The 21831-nt window shown below is 40.7% G+C and overlaps 1 protein-coding gene across 1 annotated transcript in view; it reads left to right on the top strand.

Moving 5' to 3' along the window:
• The window catches only part of STARD9 (StAR related lipid transfer domain containing 9), a 105528-nt gene that overhangs the window by 76489 nt on the left and 7208 nt on the right, over window positions 1-21831 (top strand). The window contains exons 22-27 of the mRNA XM_026849325.1: window positions 1181-1371; window positions 5671-6154; window positions 7138-18399; window positions 19111-19299; window positions 20087-20270; window positions 21628-21774. Of these exons, the coding sequence (XP_026705126.1) occupies window positions 1181-1371; window positions 5671-6154; window positions 7138-18399; window positions 19111-19299; window positions 20087-20270; window positions 21628-21774 (12457 nt within the window). The remainder of the gene's footprint in view (window positions 1-1180; window positions 1372-5670; window positions 6155-7137; window positions 18400-19110; window positions 19300-20086; window positions 20271-21627; window positions 21775-21831) is intronic.

Genomic DNA, 21831 nt, shown 5'->3' with positions numbered 1-21831 from the left:
AGTAGAAATGTCACATTAATTCCCATGTAGCAACAGTCAAATGCTCTTTTCATACAGGTGACCTTGTATTGATAATGATTTTACAAACAACATGATGCTTCCAAAGCATTCCCTTTGAAATTATATTTTTGTTTTCTTTTGACCTTCAGGGGACTCTTCAGAGTTTTAATAACTTTTCTCTCTTTAAAACTATAATAAATACATCATTTACTTCATTAGTAAAATATACTACATTTTTTTCCAAGACTTAAAAGTTTAATTTTTTGAGGTTACACATAATAATGTGGTGTTTAGAAACAAAAAGTCAGTCAGAGTTCATAGATAACCCTTATATAATAACTTTAGTATTAAAAATTTCTGATGATAATGTGTGGACAGGTAGAATATATATTTCTTTCAGAGGGTTAATGTAATTTGAATATTATCATGGATCATGCTAATAGATAACTATTTTGATTAATACATTCTGTGTGTGTGTGTGTGTGTGTGTGTGGCACACGGTTATGAACTAAACATCTTGGAGGGAGAACTGGTTAGTCACTGGTTACCTGTTTTTTTGCAGGTTAGTTACTTTTCTGGTCACAATTCTGCTCCAAATGTAGAAGCAGTAACCTAATATGGTTGTTGCATCCGGAAGACAATTGGATGATCAAGTTCTTTCCTTTGAACTGCCCGAGACTGTCAGTGTAATCTCAACAATGCCTGTAACCCTTTCTAGGTTGGAGATTTTTGATGTGAAAACAGAGAAGAATGCTTGTCATTTCTGTAAAGCACTTTAAAATACTTAGATGACAAATATCCTATATAGTGGTTATAAAATTTTATAATGTAAACCCTATATAACCCTGCTCCTGAATTTAATTTTTGGAAGATCCACAGCAAAATGAAAAGTGAAAAGATTTTTAAGATTCTTCTTTTATATTATTTTTCTTGTGGTGGAGTTTTTTGCTTCACCATGAGAGCTCTCATGTTTGCTGGCATTTATGATACTTACAGGATTATAGCCTGCAGTGACAGGCATATACACGGCTACTTTACCGTCATGAATTTTTGTCATAATGCACCCTTATGAAACAAAACAGTACCTTGAATGTTGTCTTTCTTTGGTAAGATGACTTGTTTTGTCACGAATGTTTGGTATTTGTTTCTGGTTTAAATTCACTGTCAGCATTCCTAACAGCAGAGAAATAGATGCTGTGCATGAAGAGTACAAACAGAAACTGAGAGACCAGGAAGCTTTCCACAGAAAACAAATTCAGCAGCAGCAGCTCTATGTTGAAGATTTAAAGCAGCAGATCTTGAGAGGACAGATCAAAGCAGAGCGGGAACTAGAAAATGACCAAGCGCTAATCAACCAGCAGATCCAAGAAAGTGGGTACCTGCCTCTTCCCTTCCATTATTGCATTCTTTCAACCTCTTGATGTTCTTGTCCTGGTTATACTTTATATTACGGGTGGAACTTTTACTATGACTTATTACTAGTTTTCTCTTATAATTGCCTTTCCCTTGAGAACAGTTACAAAGCTTTGGTTACCAGGACTAAAGGCCCTCCTTTGCAGCACCCCAGCTGGGAGAGGTGGCACCAGCATGCTACTCCCCTGTGGCACTGAGCCTCTGTCTCCTAAGCTGCTCCCCATCCTGCCTCCCTGCAGCTTTGCTCTGCTCATATCTGTAGTGGAATTCTGCCATGTTGCAGTGTGGACCAAGTCTGCTATTGTGTTTTAAGTTTTTCTTGTGATATACCTGTGCTTCATCCAATGAGTTGTTCTGGGAGATTGAAACTGAGATGACTGTGGTAGTTCCTACCATAAGCTTTCAGTGAAAACTGTTCTAACGGGATGTGATAGGAACCAAATAGCACTTCCAAAGCAGCAACTTGTGTCGGTTGAGGTACTCTCTTTACACATTTCATTGATGATGTCACCTGTAACAATATAGACCATTTTCAATGTGCTTTTAATTAATTTCACTCAGTAGTAAAAATGGGGCCATGGCATAAGACCACAGCTCAAACTGAATTTTCTGTGATTGTTATGTGACTTTTAAATAGTGAAGACAAAGGAAACACATCTGAGAAATAGGCGGGACGCTGAAGTTCAGAGATAAAATCCCAGCTCCAATTAAGGAGAAGAGAGTTTCACTGGCTTTTATGGAGTCAGTATTTCCACACACCCCTGCACTTTTATAGTATGTAGATAGTCTGTGGTAGAAAACGAAGTGCAACAAATTAACACTAAAAATAAGGTGTGGGGTTTATTTACCGTGAAGATGATTAATCAGTGGTATTTCATTCTCCGTTGCTGAATTTGTTTTAAAGCAAACCTGAATTTAAAAAAAGAGGGGCATGCTTTGATTCAAATAGGAGTTATTTCTAGGAAGTTCTACAGTGTTACGCAAGGGTGCTAAAGGCAAGATCACAGATCAGATTTTGAATGGCAAATAGCTATGTCAGAACATGGAGCCACGGCGTATTTGGAGAGGTATTCTTTAGCGTCAGTGGCTCCTGGCCTCCAGAGGTGCTGCCTTATGTGCAGGCAGACATACTCGGTAAGATGTCTGGGTAGGGATGGGCTGCCCCTTAACGAGTTTATAGTCTGATTTGGGAACATTTTTCACCCTGAGGCATTTTGACCACTGAAATTGGGTTATTATAGTGTTCTCTAGTTTGTCTCCTCATGAATTATTTGATCCGGGTTTCTTGATAAGCAAAGTATGCCTATTGCGAAGGCACCGTTCCCACTTGGCAAAGCCTGCTGTTCGTTCCTGGAAGAAGAAAACTTCTGTGAATGTTTGGAAGCTTCTCAGACACAAGCGTATGCAGTCTGCTATCTTTTAATTATGTCAGCCACAATGAAGATGTTAAAAGGAAATTGTGGTGATGAGACTTAGCAGAAATGGACTTAGGATATGTAGATAGTACAGAGAACCAGGAGAGTTCCCCCAGAATGTCTTTATTTCAAGGCTCTGTAGACTTGTTCTTTGCCTCCATCTAGTTCTGCTGGTTTTGCTGTGTTCATGCAAAGCTTAGCCAGGCAGGTAGTTTTTGCCAGCCAAATACAGTTCTTCACTTGGCAACCCATCAATTTCTCCACCTTTTCTGCACCCTCAGTGTCTCAGCTCCTGACAGAGGCAAGTTTGTGAGCAGAGATTAATTATCATCTTAGAGCTTGCAGCTCTGTTGCAGGGAAACTCTTATCGGCCAAATATTGTGCTTGCTAGAAACATGCTGAAGAGGACAGATCTGGAAATAGAGTCGAGAAAAAAGCTTTGTATGTGAAAGGTAAAAGTATTATTGAGCAAAGTTAAATAAAATAATTACCAGAATGCTTCCCTTTTACCTGTAGAGTAACCACAGAGTTACAATTCCTACTTCTGTGCATGTGCTGTGTGCAGAGCTGCCAACATAAACGGAACAGGAGATTGATTGTGGTAGGGATCACTAATGAAGGATGTTTTACAAGATCAATAGTCACCAAGCAAATGATGCTGACAACGCCTCTTCACTGATTTCTTACATTAGGGAAACTTCCACAGCCCGAAATTCCTCTCTTGCAGCAAAGCTGTGCAGAGCTGTGGGTAGACCTCGTTCATGACATCAGACTTAAATACCTCTTAATTCCTAACCCCCTGAAAGTGCAGCGAAAGGTTGCTTATTTGGTAGAGGACTGCAGATGAAAGGTAAGCCCAGCCAAAAAATTGTTGCTGCTAGTAAAACAGAAGTGGTTTGAAAAGCTTTGGTCCTTTGAGAAATGCTCTACTTGTCAAGGAATGTTGACTGTGATTCTTACATTGCTTTTTCAGCTAAGGGTATTTTTCATTTGCTTTGTACAACTGAATATGTGTATTTTTATAGCAGCATAAAAACAAACTGCTTCATTAAGAGAACATGTCCAAGCCATCAGACACAATCTGGTAGTGATGATCTCAATAATCTGTCTTTAGATTGTTACAGTTCATCATAGCTCAGATTGAAGCCAGTGCACTCTGAAAAACCTCTAAGTGCATCTCCTCATAGAATAAAGTAGTTTGCTATCCAGAGTTAAAAACAAATCAACATGGTGTTCTGTGTTCTCTGCTGCTTCCCCATTGATTGCAAAGATCAGGTTCAGAATATTTAGAGAAGACTAAGAGTGTAAGCAGAGGTAACATATTTCATTATCAAATTAGGTTAATCGGTTGGTTTATGAGTATATTTAGCATTTATGAAATATGGGGGACACTAACTCTTTGTGGAGTGGTGATTTTATGAAAAATAGGCATTAACTGGTGGTATGAGCTTGTCTTTTTTGAATTACATTCACCCTGATAGCTAAAGGTTGTGTTGGCTTCACCTGTGTCATTGCCACGGGAGTATTTGATTTATTTCAAGCGCATTACGTGCTAAAGTGCTCGTATACAATATATGTGGGCTCCCATCAGGCTGTTTTAGCAAGTGCTTGTTGGAGCAGCCGTAGTTGCAACCAGTAGTAAATTTGTTGGTTGGTGCTGTACCTCGGCCAGGTGTCACACAGGATTTGTAGTGTTTGGGAAGTTTCAGTCTGATGGGTTTGGAGAGGCTGGCAGAACTGTCCAGCAGGTACCTACACGGTGGGTTCCTGGTAGCCTTGTCTTCAACCCACCTGGAAGGTTGCATGCCCATCCCCAGGACTGGTAGCTGGCAGCTGTCCCTCCAAACAAGGCACATCCCGGGTGGGGCGTAGAGAGGGCTAGCCCTCAGGCTTACTGAACTTGCCACCAATAAGGGCCAGCACAAAACTGGCCGTTCCCTGTGCAAAACAAAGGTCCTTAATATGTCTCTGGGCTCCCTCATTTTCAGCACACCTAGGTAAGTGAGAGAAAATAGTTTGCAGGTGGGTTTTGTTGGCTCAGTCAAGTTAAGGAGGGCTAGGAGCAAAAGGCATGAAGTTACACAATATTGCAAGTTACCTACATAATAGTTGTAAAACACTCAAATGCTGTTGTGAGAAGTCACTGACATTTTTAAGATTTCATAAACACTTATTTTTTCACTTGCAATGTAGGAACTTATTAGCCAAAGGCTCATTAGTGTGTGCATGAAATTCCGTTTGCTGCATTAACACAGAGGCTCTGGTTAGCTCTGTACAATTTCCTCTTCTATCTCCCTTGTTAACTCTGCTCTCAGTGCACGCACATTCATTCACTAAGTAACACATGCAAAGTTTAACATGTGACATCAGAATAATTAAAGCAGAAGTCAGTAGCATATTTCACAGCAAAGAGCTATTTAACTCGTACTTCACTACTGTGAATATACACCCTATGAAAAGTGCAGAACTTAGCTCAGGCCTTTTAATGTTTCCACTGTATTTTAACAACAAAATTGAGGTGATGTTTGAGTGTAATCTTTGAGAAACTGAAACGTTCTACTTTTTGTTTACAAACAAGGTCTTATCCACCAGTCTCCTTAGCTGTAATCAGCCAAGTTTGTATCTTGCAGTTGTGACCCAAGTCCTTATCCCAGTGGAGAGGCTTTTGGTTATCAGTAAAGTTCAGCAATGATGCGTTTTTCTCTAAATGTTTTGTAAGATTCTGCTTTACATCCATAAAAATTCTCTTCTCTCGAGGTGGATTAAATTAAGAAACGAGGTAGTAACAAGCAGTATTTTTCCTATAATGTTTATTTTCTTTCAATCATTGTTTTGTTTACAGACCAGCAGTGGCTTATAAATGAGAATAAACGACTGGCTGCCCTTCAGCAACAGCAGAGGGAGTTTGCAGTGCAGACAGAGCCTACGCTGTATGCAGAGGCTGAGGTACAGAGTACCACTGGGCTGGAGATCTGCCCTTCTCTGCTACAGCAGAACAAGAAGAGACTGGTGCAGCTGGAGCTCTTGCGAAGATACTCCTTAAAAAAGGCAGAAAGAAACATCAGACGGAAAAAGGTCAAATTCCAGCTGGAAAGGATTGTCAAGAAGCAGAAGTTATTGGAAGCCAAGCAAAACCTAGAGCAGCTGGAAGCTCGCTGCTGGCTCGACGAAGAGTGTGCGAAACAATCCCAAGTCCTAAATGAAAATAGTGCTGCACAGTCCTCTTCAGATCACCAATTGCAAAAGAGAAGGAAGTCCTTGGGTTCGGGTTCCTTGCAGCACAGTCAGCTTTCGTTCTGTAACCCACGTCTGCCCCAGGTACCCAGGTAGGTTAACATCTGCCAATTCCTCTGCACTTTCAAAAGTAATTTAAATTCAGGATACTTTCAGTGGCCACCTATATATAATCCAGAATGCCTTTCAATGTATTGAAACAATCCCAGAACTTGCAGTATCAATGAACTTACTATATTGTATGTCACACTAGAGCTGTTTGTCCTTTTTGCTCAGATCTGTAAAGCTCTTTGACATGGTCTTCCTTACTGTTTTTTACATTACTCTCTCAAGCCTTTTCAGCATTTTTTTTACCTCTTTGTGAATGTTTTCCAGAACTGGATCAATACTTGTTCTTACCTTGTTCAAACTGTTGGTAAATACAAATTTCTGCATCATTTTGTCTTGATTAGGGTCGAGCTTCCTTCAGAATATTTGTATCATTGGGGTGATTCTGGTTTGGATTTTTACGTTGCCCAGCCTTTCTCAAGCTAAATAAACATAGAATCACAGAATGTGTTGTGTTGGAAGGGACTTTAAAGATTAGCTAGTTCTAACCCCCCTGCCACAGGCAGGGATGCCTTCCACTAGACCAGGTTGCTCAAAGCCCCGTCCAACCTGGCCTCTACGCAATGCTTAAAAAGATGGGGTGCTAGGGTGTCTATCACAGCATGGTCCTGGAGGCAGGAAATAGCTGAACTCTGCTAAGTGGATTCCTGTGACTTAGAACCTTCGTTTATTTTTAACTAAAGTTTGTAGATACTTGCGCCTAAATACCAAGCAATACCACATAGCACCGAGCTATTCCCTTGTGTTGCAGAACATCTTTCAGGATATCTAGGGGACTGTGCAGTTACTGACAGATTTTTTTTATTATTATTATTATTATTATTCTCTGCTAGAATTTGCTTTTGAAAGGCATTAAGATAGTTGCTTTGTGTATTGTTACTTTAAACTACAAGACATTACTGATGTGGAAACATTCAGTACATTATTCAAGCAAGGACTGGGCTTTATTTCTTCTTTATTTCCACAGCTGTGTGTTGAAGAAGGAGACTGTCCCAAAGTTATCTACCTCACCAAATATTGATCAATGCTGTGAAGTCAGTACACCAGGGAGATTGTCATCTGTAGAATATCTTTACAAAAGACATAAAGATGTTTCTGGGAGGGATGACCTTAATGATGAAAAAGAGATCTCCTTTTCAGTCCAGAGGCAGCTAACTGAAAAACAAACACCATCTTCATTTGGGGAAAAAAAAGGAGCAGAAAAAGACTCTAATGATTCAGCTATCATGGCTTATATCAATAAAAATGATCCAAAAATTGAAGAGTTGGATGACAAAGCAGGGCAAGCTGGATCTCCAAACCAGACCTCTAAAGGCTCCTCTCCTGATCTTTTTAAGGAGAAGGATGAGCCTGAAACCTTTATTACAGGGACAAGAATGACAAAAGCAAAGGTGCTAGGAGATATAAGTCTGCCTGCAAGTAGCAATCTAGAACAAAATAGAGCTCAGGTATCCAATAAAAAGACTAGAATGGATATCAATGGAAAAGGCCACAGCGCTTCTCCAGAAAACGTTCCTAAAGAAATTAAGAAAACAGTGTATGGAAACCCACCATCAGTGCATCTAAACCAAACAGCTAAGAACTGGAAGAGAGAGCCAACCTCGGCCTTGCCAAGTCATGAGAAATCATCGGTGGAACAGCAAGAATTTCTGATGGTGGCAACATCAGTAGGAAATCTCACTAAGATGAACATACAGGCACCACTCCCTTACGTTGAAAAAAAGTGGCACAGTGCTGAGATGCTAAGTGCTGGAGTGTCCAAAACAGCCACAGATGTGCTGGGGAACTGGCAAGAGGATGATGAAAATGAGATTTCTGATACTGACAGTTCCTATTCTGTAGATTCTCTCTCCTGCACTTATGCAAAAGCTTTCACAGAGAAACTGAAACAAGAAGATTTTGACAGAAATAAATGTCTTGCTAACCCAGAAGATTCGGAGAGTGATGACAGTCAGATGTCACAAGACTCTCTGGTAGAAAAGGAAAATAAAGCCAAAAAGCAAAACAAAAGCCGATTTCACAAGTCAAAGGTCCACCATGAGCCGGCTAAACTTTACAAAAGCAGAACTGATCACCACATTTCATCTTTGGTGACATCATATGCAGCTCATAGGAGACTGGGAAAGCCTGAAAGAAGCTTTTCTCTGGACAGCTTAGCTGATGGAGAAGAGATGCCAGCAGAAGATCCAGTAGAAGAATCCAAATCTGATTCATCTGATGAAGTGCCAGCAGAGATTTTTTGGAAGTTACAAACTCCGAGATCACCAACTGTACAGACTGAGGAAGACCATGAGTCCAAGACCTGTGACAGAGATACAGAAGGGACCAATTATGATCTGAAGATGAGCAGTTCCTTTTATTTGGACACTAAACCACAGCCTGCTTCCAGTAACGCTTGCAAGCAGTTGCTGAGGGGGTCAAAAGTCTCCTTTGTAGAACAAGAAAGGTCTCTTGATAGACAACTGTATTTCGCAACTGGAAATCCTTTGCTCACTACTGATGCTTGGTCTTCCTGTGACTCAAAGGTTGACATCAGCAGCCCCAGAATAACAGCACCTTCTTTCCATGAAAATTTGGAATTTCAGGAAGCTCATCTGTGTTCTTTGAGCAAACCAGAGCTTTGGCTGAAGAAAGATGATCTGAAGCAGTCAGCTGCTGAAGTTTCTTTTGTTTCTGGCTCTAAGCAGATACACAGCATTACTCATTTATCACATCATATAAATGAAATAAACACAGTTTTCTCCTCTGACACATCAGAAGTACCTTTACCTGAAACAACAACAACTGCAAGCAGAGTTTCTGAGAGTGGATCATTAAATAAGATTCTTAAGGGATGGACAAACTCTAAGGAAAATTCTTCCTTAGAATCTCAAGATGTAGTGTCCTCATTTGTTAGCTCAGTAGGACCAAGCTCCTCTTTTGTTCCTATTTCAGCAAAGCATGATTATTATGAACATTCAAGGTCAAATCATCCTGAACATGAACGACTGAATGAATTATCCACTTATAGGTCTACCACTGAATGCACACAAACATTCAACTGTTTGGAAAGCGCCTCCACTGCAGACTGCTTGTCACTGGTATCTAGGAAAGAGGAGCATTCTCTCCACAAAACTCATCCAGAGCTGCCAAAAGATCACAGTCTGAAAAAAACACCTTTTATTTCTGTGTTACCTATGCACATTTTGGAGCAGAGAAATGGCTGCGTAGATGCAGATTTAGAAGATTATTTCTTCAGAACTTTTGAAAAAGATGACCTCGATGATGATTACAATAACTTTGTGACAAAATCAAGTGTGTCGGATTCAGGCAGTGGAAGTGCATCTGTCAGTGCACCTGCTGCTGAATCTTCCACAGGACTTGCTCGTGATACGACCTCAACACAGACATCTACAGTAAAAGAAGTAAAATTTGGAAACCACGGGCAGCTTTTTCCAAGAAGAGAAATGCCAACGTATTGTGATGAAGGTTTCTATCTCAGTGAATTAAAAAATCAGAACTGCTCTCTAGTAAGCAGTTACGAGCTTCAGACACTGTCTGGACAAGGAGCAGAATCGGCTGTTACAGTAGGTCTCCTCAGATCTGGGGAGAGTAATTTGGAAACAATGCAAGAAACGGATTATGAACAAATATCCATAGAAGAAATAACAACAGAGACAGATTTTTCCTCACAGAAGACAACATATCAATGTAACCCATTAGTTGTTGCTCACAGTGCAAGTTACGACCAATCTGCAACGCCAATAGAGATGTCTCAAAAAGAGATTATCTGTATGGAAGCAAGCACAGATAGTTTGTCAGAGATTGTGCCAGAGGTGCCTTCGTGCAGAGATGATGAAGAATATGAACCAAAGGATGAAGACTTGTCTTCGCTGAATCATTATGAATTCAAAAGCAAACCTGTTTCAAAAAATTATACCCGTGAATGTGCTCTAGCAGACAGTCAGGCAAGTTGCCTATCCCAACAAATTCCAGAAAATTCTACATTATGCATTGATAATATAAGAGAAGAAAGCAGTGAAAGCAAAGATCACTGTGTTCCAAATTCTCAGGCTGTAGCTCAGAAAGAATTTTCATCCAAATTTGAAAACTTATTGGTAAATGAAGTAAGTTATCTCATAGTGAATGTGAATGGGAAAGACACTGAGTCCTTCCCTGCTGCTATTTGTGAGAGTACAAACGATTTTCTCCCAGAGTCCAATTCAGGCATATTTTACAAAGCTTCGACAAAAGCTAATCTTTTTCAAAGTGCATCCGAGACTGAAAATGATGCTAAACTATTGGAGCATGTAACGATAGCGAAAGGAGATTCTGAAGCTACATCCAATCTTACTGTGGAAGTCAGTGCCACAGAAAGTTGTTCTGATGTACATTCTAGCTGCCTTTGCACAACATGCTCTTCAAAATCAGCCGGGCAGAAAAACAGCACGCATAAGATGGGTGACATTTCTGTGGAATTTGATTCAACCATTCTCTTGGAAACAGAAACACAGAACAAATCTTTACTTGAATCAAGAGAAGACAAAGAGGCCCTTCTCGAAAGTGATTGCCCAGAGGGTATCTTACTTGCTGAAGATGATGTAAACTCAGAGTCGGGAAGAGTATTTGAATACAACACAAATACATCAGCGACTGTTTCTCAAGAGGAGAGTCTGTGTATAAATAAGGAATCCAAGTTTTTAAGAAACCCAGAAACCAATCCAGAAGAAACTATCATTCCTTATCAGAGTACACAAGCAAACACTGGTGAAGAAAGAACAGAATTAATCAACAGTGCAATCAACTTAGAAAAAAATGCATTGGAAGTTAAGTCTAGACAGATTGAAAATTTACCTGACTACCCAGTAGCCAAAGTCCAAAGTGTAACCGAAGACAGGAGCGGAGAGGATTTTAAAGGCATTAGTCTATCTCAGAATCCAAAGAAACCCGCTGATATTGTAGCTTGTGAAGCTCAGTGTGAGTTTTATACAAATCTGTGCCTGACACAAGAAGAGGTGGAGAAAGATGAACTGCAGGTAGTCAGCACCAGGGTAGAACACACCCAGGAGTCAAAAGCAATTCTGCATTCTGACAACCAACTTGAAATGAGCAGCTTTTGCCAGAAAGAAAAAAGAGAGAAAATGGAAATAGGGATTTATTCACCAGAGTTTTCTGTTCCTCCCAAAATCACTCCTTCAGCTGTGTGTTCCCACACAACAGATATTACTCAGAATACTTCAGGCTTCCTTAATAATTGTGAGGGGCTTTTACAGATAAACAGAACAGTAGAAAATGTGTTTAATACAGAGGATGTAGATGCAACGGTACTAATCACAAGTAGGCAAGGAAATGTTTTAGCAAAACCTGAAAATGAAAGACAAGTAAATTCTAACAATTTAATTGAACATTGTGCATCAAACTGTTTGCCTCAGGAAGACAAGGTGAATGAATATGAAGTGACTGGGAGTGAAGAACAAATTATCATGGCAAACACTGAGGGGCTGATTATTACGAGGCAAGAAGTCACATGCACAGATGAAAATGGTTTATTTACTGAAGAGTCTCCAGCTCTACATCACGTGTATTGTGACAGAGATGACAAAGAGGAAATTTTAAATCAGTTTAAGATCCCTGAAAGATACCTGACAGCTTCAGAACTTGAACAGAATATGCTGTTAGAAGGTGATGCAAGATACCACGATTCTACTGAACTGAGTGAAGGTGGTGGCTCAGCGGACTCTGTAACAGATACAGGAAATGCAGTCATGACAGATATCGATACGTATGAATATTTACTTGATGATAGTACTGATATTGACCAACACAGAACTGAACAAGAATTTAAAAGTCTCCACTTGAAAGAGGACAGCCATGCGTATATGAGTTGTCCTGTGCGCTATCCTGAGCACGGCTCTTCAGAGAAGTTGAATGCGAGTATCGTTAGAAAAAGACCTGATACTTGTGAGTTGGATCTGGTAGGCTCTAGAGTTGAGGAGGAGCAAGTGCACTTGATGAATCTAGTGCAAATGGCCGAAACAGCTGAAGAAAAGCAGGTGTTTGTAGAAAATTCGGAGGAGGTAGAACTGATCGTTTTACAAAACCTGAACGAACTATTCCCTGGAAACAAAACCAGCTGCCGAATGACATATGATGACAGTAAATTAAATGAAATCTTAAGAGAAAGACAGTGGGTGTCTACCAGCTTTTCTAGAAATAACGAAGATATCGGCAAGCAACAAAATCCACCAGCAATGCTGAAGTCTACTGAAAAAAACAAAGAAGGTTCATTGGAAGACTCCCCGTTCCAGTCTGTAAATCACCTTTTGTATCTTGGAGTAAGTGATGATTCCCATCTTGTTCAAGATGTTCCCACTGGATTGAAAAGATATACAAAACCATCTGGCATCATACAAAAACATGCTGGAACTGGAGCTGTTCTGCCTTACTATGAAACGTTAATGGAGAGCGAGGTCTGTGTTGGCACACCAGCTGCAGTCAACAAAATGGGAGAAGACAGGCTTTCTGATAAAATGCAAACTAAGAATGTAGCTTTTCTGCAAACCAGGACCACACAGGACAGGCAGGAGGAACAATCCTTTATATATAACAGTGCACCTGATTATGCCCTATCTGGGCAACCTGTCAATGCGAACAGCTCTTCCAGTCCCTACAGTGCAGGTGGTCCCAAGTCCGAAACTGCTGTACTTCAGCAAGGGGCAAAAGGAAACTCATTTTCCTTGGAAAAAGTAGATTCTCCTGAAGATACAATTCAGGATGTTAATAAAGCTCATGAAGACCACAGTGTGGATCTGATGGTTAATAAGCTATCAAAAGGCTGCCTTAATTCCTTAGAAGATACAGCTCAAGAGGAAAAGGGTGCCGTTGTGCCTGATTCACTGCTCTTGGATAATTCAAACCTGCTTTCTTTGGAGAAAGAAGTGATGGAAGATATAGGGGGAGGGGAAACGCGTTCTTTACTGGAAAGCTCTTCTCAAAAAATGTTTCACAATATTAATACAACTCGGAAAGTAGTTCACTTGGGGAGTTCACCACAGCATGATGGGAAGGAGAAAATTTTAAGCACAAACTATGCTACAGCAAACAGTAAAAATGAAAATGCAGAGTTTCCTGGTGTAGCTGGTTATCAGCGTGAGCCCAGAGAAAATCAGGGACACGGGACTTCTGAAAAGTGCTGCATCGACCAGCTGGGCAGCACTGTTTCCAAGAATGCTTCAGCCCTCTCAGAAGGCCTGAACAAGTCTCCATGGGAAAATCCACATTATAGTAAGGAGTTTCTAAATTATAATGGGAACTCCGGCAGTTCTGAATATTCTCCTGGTCTCCTGGATCATCCAGCATCATCTGCTGATGTTTTGATTGCCAGCAATGGAGACAAAGGTAAAAACGATGCTGTTCTCCCTGAAGAAACAAAATACTTTGAAAGTGAATCAACTGATTTAAGTGTATCTGTAACTTTTCCTGGTGTTTCTCAGACAAAAGATGAAAGGAAAAATAATTCTGCAGTTGCAGAGGCCACGTATGCTCAGAATAATAAACTCCCTGAAAAAGTTGCAGGAACAGATCAAAAGGAGAAGATAATTCAAGGTTCTTTCCAGAGTTGCAGTGACATAAAAGAAAATAAAATTCACGAGTACTCAGAACACTACAGTAGCACTTCTAGTGTGACTGTACCAGAATTGGGCTTGCTTACTTTTCAGAGTCAAGGACAGAATGGCAGTAAAGAATCAAAGTCTCTTCCATCCTACTGTGCAGAAGATACTCCAACTGATACACCATTTCAAAGCTCCAAGAACTTCAGTGCTTTTGACACTGCTTGTTTACTTGATGACTCAAAATCTCTAACATTTAGTCAGCTTGAGGACTCCCTCCAGAATACCTTTTTGACTGATCAAGTGTCCGCTAGTTCTTCAGGTGTGTGCTCTGTAAAAGAAGGAGATTTTCCTCAAGCATTTTCAAGTGTCAATCACCTATCCTTAGCACCATTTTCAGAATCTTCTTTAACTGCAGACACAGGCCATGGTGAGACCGGCACGTATGATATTTCACATACAAGTATATTGAAACATTCTCCATTTGCTGCTTTGCAAATACAGGACACTCAGTCCGATAAGGCTGTGGTTTTCGATGAGCCAATATGTGCTTCAGGAAGTATTTTACTTTCTCTTGCAAAAGAAAACAGGCATTGTCCAGTATCAGACACAGATTCTACTTCATATAAAAATTCAGCTGTAGATGGGGAACCTGTATATGGAAGTAATCATAAAAATCTTGACAATGATATAAAAGATGATGAGCACTACTGGGGTAAAGTTCCACCACAAAAAGCTTTCACTGAACACATAGAGAAAGTACTAAATGGTAATTCTCTTTTATTACCGTCATTACCTTTCTGGGATACTGGAAGGGCAATTCTTGTTAAAGAGGGACAAATGAGAAAAATACTTAGAAATGAGGATGAACTGCATTCAAATACTGAGGCTGAACATTTTGCAGTAAAGTCAGAGCAGAGAAAAACATTAAGTAGAGAACCTGATGAAAAGCAAACTACTGTATCATCAGATTCTGCAAATGAATTAATGGGCTCGGAAGTTACAGTGTTGGAAAATCTGTGTCCCGGAGATGTTGATGTGGATGCTGAACACACCTGCAATTCATTTAGTCCAACATATCCCACGTACAGCAGAAGCACTGATCCCAGAAGACTGTATCATACTGTCTTGGGCTTTGGAAAACAACCTGCAGATCTGCAAGATAATTGTCAGTATGTGCCTACAGGTGAACAGATAGAACAGGTGCCAGATAGAACAAATGCAGATGGTAGAAAAGAGATTTGTCTTGGCAAAAATAATACAGGGTCAAGCATTGATAGCCCTGCTGATGATGCCAGTGCAGACAATCGTTCAAGAGGAGAAGCTATAATGAGAAATAAGACTCTGAAATCAGAAAGACTAAGTTTTTCTGTGATGAATAATGAAAGTACCCCCATAAAGTTTTTACCACAAAGCCATGATTTGCCTCCTCAAGATTCCAAATTGGTGCAACTTAGGAGCAAAAGATCATATTCTACTACACGGAATACAAAGAGCTGTAAACAAAGTGAACAGAGACCTTATTTACAAAGTCACAGACTATCAGCCCCAGCTATTGCCGTCTTCTCTGATACAGAATATACTTTGGAAGCTTCAGCTAAGGCAGATCCTTTGTTATATTCTGCATCTAAATCACTACAAGATTTAAATATGAGTGTTGAGCCTCCATCACCAACTGAAGAAGATCTTCACGGGGTTGAAAGATTTTCAAAGCAGGAATCAAAGAACTTTTTACAGGTTAAATCTAAACCCAGATTTCAACAAAGAATGGCACAAACTAAGAAGCTTGCAAACTGTGATCCCAACAACTTACAAAATTTTGCAGCAAGAACCCACAGCAGCCAGTCTTTAAAAGACTGTACTACTCAATCTCCACCATCCTTACTGCACACAGCTCACAGTTCTGTGGGTGGGGAAGCAGATGTCCATTCAAAGAGTAGTTCTGTAGCGCAGTGTAGTGAAGGGAAAGCCGAAGAAGGTGGATACCAGCCAGAAACAGATTTGTTTTTGCAAGGCAATAAAGATACAATGCATTTTAGTTCAAGCGATATCAACCCATACATTCATCTGTGGCAACAAGATGGGTCATGCAAGATTGGCTGGAAACAGTATGTTTTTGGAAGTGCAAGTGATGTCTCTTGCAACCAAATTCCTTTAAACCTGGAAAATCGTAAAGTTATGAGATGTTCCAGTGTAGACAATGGATTGAATTCTCAGAACTCTCCTTTTCGTTCTCATCTCAGTTCATATGCTACAGCAAAAGTTTTATCAAGCACTTTAAGCAGCATTAAAGGTCTTCAAGGATGGGACAATGTCAGACAAGACTTTCATTCTGCATATTTGAGTGACAGTACCAAGCAATATAGCAGCGTATCCAGTGAAACATTGGAAACTAATCCAGAAAATAACACTGCTGAATTTGAGAGCCCTTCTGCACAACCTGGTAACTCTTCAATACAGGTTGATGAAATTGTACTTTTATATCCTTCTGAGTCTGAAAGGTCTTCCAAAAAACTACCGGGGATTACATGTGAGCAAGGAACACAAACAGCAACTACAGGAAGGTATAAAAGGCAGAGGAGACATCAGAGAAGCTATACGGATGTTTCCGCAAGAAAGCAGGAAACAAAGAGAGACCTATTTCATCAACCTTCTTCTTGGACAAGCATGCAGAACCTGTCCATGCATCTGTCACAGCTTCTTCAGAACACTTCTGAGCTGTTGGGAAACCTCTCCCAACAGAGTGTTATAGATAACGAACAGAATGCCAAAATCAACCAAAGAGGAACTGAAGAGGTTGTAAAGGCTACTAGATCAGATAGCTGCACTCAGACTACAGCAGATGTAGGCACTCAGACTGAGAGTTTGGAAGAACCTCAAAGCAAACATGAACAAAACCAAGTGAAAGTAAAAATGGAAAATGAATTGAGGGCATCTCAGGCAGTAAACACTGCTTGGAAAGGAATAGGTGCAGATGCAGTAGGTAGGATTCCCAAAAGGAAAGAGGAAACACTCTCTCCTGAAGAAAGAACACAAGAACAAACGGGGATGAGAAATCTGGGCAATTCTGACTTCCATGACAGTCTTGACAGCATTTTGGAAGACTCCTTTATGCGCCTGCCTCTCCTGCCCAGAACCTCCACTCCTGTCTCATATTTTCAAAAAACATCATTAAATACACAGCAGAAAGTTGCTTTTGCTAGTACCAGAGTTTCATCTGTCGCATCATCTTCACTGAGTTCAGGGCAAGATGGTTCTTCGTGCACTGTAGTTAGCAGCCCTACTAATAGCACCTCTCAATCTCTGGCATCTCACACTCAGGATAAAAGAAGCATCAAAGAATTAGAGGTTCCAGCAGAAAGAAAATATTGTTACAAAAACACCCTGCTAGTCGATAGGGCCTCTTCCCCTATTCTTACTCTTAGTGCTAGTCCCAGCAGCCAGGCTGCTTTTAGCAAGTCTGTCTGCTCTGTGAAGGAACCTCTTGGATACTCCAGTGATGCATCAAGTCCCCTTCACCACCAGAGAAAGCAGAGGGCAGGTCCACAGTCGAGCGTGCAACTTCATGTGGACAATTTTTCCCAGACAGAAACAGACAGTGAGTCTATTGTTTCTAGAGAATGTAAAGCCATCTTTAAAAAGACATCTGAAAGTTTCTCAGGAGCGAAAGCAGCCAAAGAGCTTTTAGAAGAGGGTGGTTCAGAAAACTTGGAACAACAGCATAGACTCGCGGTTGACGCGCACACCACCATTTGTGCAAAACGCCTCTATCACTCTAGTAGTACATTGGAGGTGTCAGACCACAGGGAAGTTTTAACTGGTGATGTCAGAGACTGCAGCCCACTGGCACGTTCACTTCATTGCATGTATGTTACGAGGGGAGGAAGAGGTCCTTCAGCTGGAATCGGACACGTAAAATACGTTGGTAATTCTGATACTGCTTTGGTTCATAACTACTCACTTCCAAATGCTGACTTACTTTTTAATCAAAAAAATAGTGCCACTTGTTCAAGTAAGACAAATGCTGGTATGTCCTCAGAACCTCTGGCAGAAGCACCTTCTCTACAATTTCATGATTTCTTCTGGAAAAATGAAAACAGCTGCCCTCCCCCGCTCTCCGATGTGAGCAATGTGCAAACTTCCTTCCAAGATGACAACACAGGTTCTGTCACTGAAAGCGAGTGTGATACTGAAATTCCTCTCAACACAAATACTACTTTTGCAAAGTCCTACAGGCCTCGGAGCTACAGTCTCCGCGACTTACCCATACACAATAAATTTAGCAACTGGTGTGGTGTTAAGGGCAGCCCTCCTTCTTCATTGCTCAGCCTGAGTGGCAGTGTGACCGATTTACGAAGTCAGGCAGAAAAGAAACCTCGAGGCACACAAGCAACAGAAATGGAAGGGAAATCCCAGCTTTCTGACAGCAGGAGCAGAGAGATTGAAAGACTTCAGAGAGAGCGTGCCCGGATCATGTCTGGCATTCACCTGGACCTGCATCAGCATCCCCTCACTGTGGAACTGGCCGAAGCAAAGCTCAATTACGGCATCGGGGAGACGGACGCCCTGCTGAGGGTCCTTCAGAGCGGAACTGCAGACGACCTGGTGGCCGTTCCAGTGAAGCAGCAACTTTATGAAAGGTAAATTACTTGAAGTAGCGTTGCACTGAGTGTTTTGATGCTTCGTGTACACTTCACGCGGCATAAATAACATGCAGTAATGAGCACTTAATCATGTAGTCACACTGAGAGAACTATATGTGAAGAGATATAGTATTAAGCTTATTTTCCATACAGTTAGGTAATTCATTTAAGACAAAATTTTGAGGTCACTTGAAGAAAATAAGGAAAATTTAAAGATTTGGTGCAAGTCAAATCTAGTGTCATCTCGCTCTTAAAATTTCTAGCAGCTGTGAGAGTGATCCTGTGTACGTGTTGATTATGGGAATATATTTCATTGATTCATTGCAATGTAAAATAACATGCATCCTATTTATGGGAATATCTCTTAATAAATGAATAAATGCTGCTGTATGAGTATGCAAAAAATATTTTTAAACCCTGTAAATATACTAAATACATTATAAAAAAATAAATTTGCCTCTCAGCCATTACAGGCAGTAACCAAGACCTTCTTATGCATTTCCTACTAGTTATAAAACAGCGGAGTTTTAGAATTTCTGCATCTGTTAGCATGCGACCAAAGGGGTATTTGCAAGGGGACTGTATGGTATTAGATAACTATAAATTTTACATTACAAAGCTACCTAATATTTAAGTGTTTTTAAAAAAATCAGAAAATGTAACTTTGCGGGGGTGCGTTTTGTTGCTCTGATCATGTTTCCCTGACAGACACATGAGGACTATTGAAACTCTGAGGAAGGAAAGAGAAAAAAGGCTGCAAAGAAGCCGAAGTCTGAGTCCCCAAAAGCATTTGAGTCTCTTGCAGACGCTGGATGCAAGTCAGAGGGATCTGGATCTCCCCAGCAGACGCCGAGAATATCTGCAACAACTGAGGAGAGATGTGGTGGAAAATACCAGGTAGGGCATCAGAAACCTGTTTTGGCCTGATGACGTTAACAGTGTTCGCAGAGGGTGCGCGTTAATGGTTCTTACTGCTGCCTGAGACTGCTGAGGCAGAAGAATTCTGCTCGATGCGCAAATGTTAAGCTTTGGGGTCAAAAATGCTGTCAGGAAAGAAGTGTGCTTAATTTTAGAAAACATCCATTAAAACCTTCTGTCTAGTTTATCTCTGTTCATAAGAAGTGTCTGTTTTGTGTATGATGTATGGGGACAGACAGGTGTTCAGTCTTGACTCATTATAGACCAATCTGTCTCCTTACTCCTTCACTAACTTAAAAGCCACGTGAAATAGTTAAGTTTCATGTTAAATATCAAAAACGTTCTGCAACCATTCACCATTTAGAATTTGAGTTTCTCATCCCCCACCATATCCCCTAAATGACTTTTGCTTCCTTTGCAGTAGCTCAGGAGAGGATTGTTTTCCCCAACACAATTATTTTGTGTGTGATATGCCAAAGCGGTAACCGTAGATCATATGGAGAGATGACGTAGAAGCTAGTGCAGCCCCTGGAGTGATCTCACTGGTAAACGGGACTTGCAGTCTGAATAATTTTCCCAGGTTAATGTCCATGCAGCCTTCAGTGAGCAAAGAGAAACTTTTTGGAGGCTCGTGGGGTGGGTTTTAATTGTTTTTCTGGCAAGTCTTCCTGTTCAGTGTTGCAAGATGGTTTTCTCATGGCGTTTTGTTCAGGTGACCGCATTTCAGGTAATTACGTGTATTTCCCTCACTTGCCTTTCCTTACAGAGTTCAAGAACCACAACGAAGAAGCATTCAGCATCCTTCAGACATTGAATTGTTGCTCCGAGACTACCAGAGGGCACGAGAGGAAACCAAAACTGAAATTGCACGAGCTAGGGACAAACTTCGGGAGAGAGCTGAGCAAGAAAAAAGGCGTATACGTGAGCAAATACTTTCTCAGTTACAGAAGGTGAGCATTACAGAGGAAACTATTATGCATTATTCACATCACTGCGTTTTTTTAAAAGAAAATTTTCCATGGCTAAGTAATTCTCCTATTTGATACACATCGGCATAGAAAAACCAAAGAATTAAACGCAAATTTGTGCTTAAAAAAATCTTGGTAATACTGAACTGATACTGTTCATGCTTCTGAACTACATCTTCCTGAAGCCACATTTTATGTACAAGAAACTCCTTATGTTTTCTCATCGGATTGAGCTTATACAGCCATCCTGTGGGGCATCTGCCCAGTCTGTGGAAGAGTTTTGCTAAGGTAAACCGAGTTTATTTCAGCATATCCTTAAACACAAAGACCATTATTCTTTTCATTCTTCTGTTTCTCTTTTTAGATTGTCCTCTGTGTGTGTATTTGTTCTGTACATTTTTTTTTCCTTCTGCACTTGGTTACCCATCTTGCACAGTCAGGGAGGTGTGTGCATTTTTCTCCCAGGTGCAAGGACAACACCTCCTTAGGCCGTGTCTGCTCTGACCAGTTTCTAGCCGTGCTTTTATGCAGTAACCTCTGTCCCTGCCTGACAACGCAGCTTCAGTCATGGCTGCAGGCCTCCTCTCCTCATAAGTGTCTGTGTGTATCAGGTGTGAAACGCAGTGAACACTCATTTCATTGCTCTGCACCCTTCAAGGCACCTCAAATGCAGGCACCTCCACTGGATGGCTGGCTCTTACCACACCTGCTGCTCTATTTTTCTTGTGAAATGGAGGCGTACTTCACTGGAGTTGGGAAGCCAAACTTAAAACTGCCCTTTAAAGTATAAATAATCTTGAGGTTCTCAGTGTTTTCTTATTACATCATTTTTATTTCAACTTCTGGGCTGGCATTGGGTAGTTGCACTGGTTAAAGTAAAATCTTTAGTCTTTTACAACTACATTTGAGCAGCAAGTTAAGTCAGGGGCTACTCAGGAAGTAGGCAAAGAGCAACAAATGGGACTGAAAAGGGAATTATTTTTTTAAAAAAACCTTCTTTTTTTCCCTTAAGAGCATCCTACCATTGGTTCGATAGCCTGGACTCTTGTATGTGAAGAATAACAAGAGCAGAAGCTTCATTTTCCCAGACTGCCAGGTTTTACAGGGCAGTCTGCTCTATGGTTTATATAATCTGAGTCCTTGAGACGAGGCTGCTTATTTGATTCTTTCTGTATGGCAACAGTTTTTGTCCTGTCAACACTCCTTGAAAGAAATCAGACTTCTTTAGATTATTCCTCTTTCATCTTTCAGTGCTATTATCACGGATTTGACTAGCTGTTGTGCATGGTAAGTTTTCTGTGGGTTTTTTTTGTTTGTAACACCAGGATACTAATTACAGGAAGAAGCAAGGCTGAAGACTCTTGCAAGTACGAGCACTTTGTGTACAGACTCCAGCCTCAGCCTCTCCTCTGGCCCTACGTCTGGTTACAATAGCAGCAATACTGCTACGTATACTGCAAGTAACCTCAGCAGCCAGGAAGGACAGGTGAGAAACAACTGGCCTGTGAGGCTGAGCTCTCCTGATGCTTCAGCACTAACAGAT

Source organism: Athene cunicularia (genome assembly GCF_003259725.1).
Source record: "Athene cunicularia isolate RWA chromosome 5 unlocalized genomic scaffold, athCun1 chr5_part1, whole genome shotgun sequence".
Classification (NCBI taxonomy): domain Eukaryota; kingdom Metazoa; phylum Chordata; class Aves; order Strigiformes; family Strigidae; genus Athene; species Athene cunicularia.
Note: the sequence above shows the minus strand (reverse complement) of the source record. Positions and strands in the feature narration are given on the sequence as shown.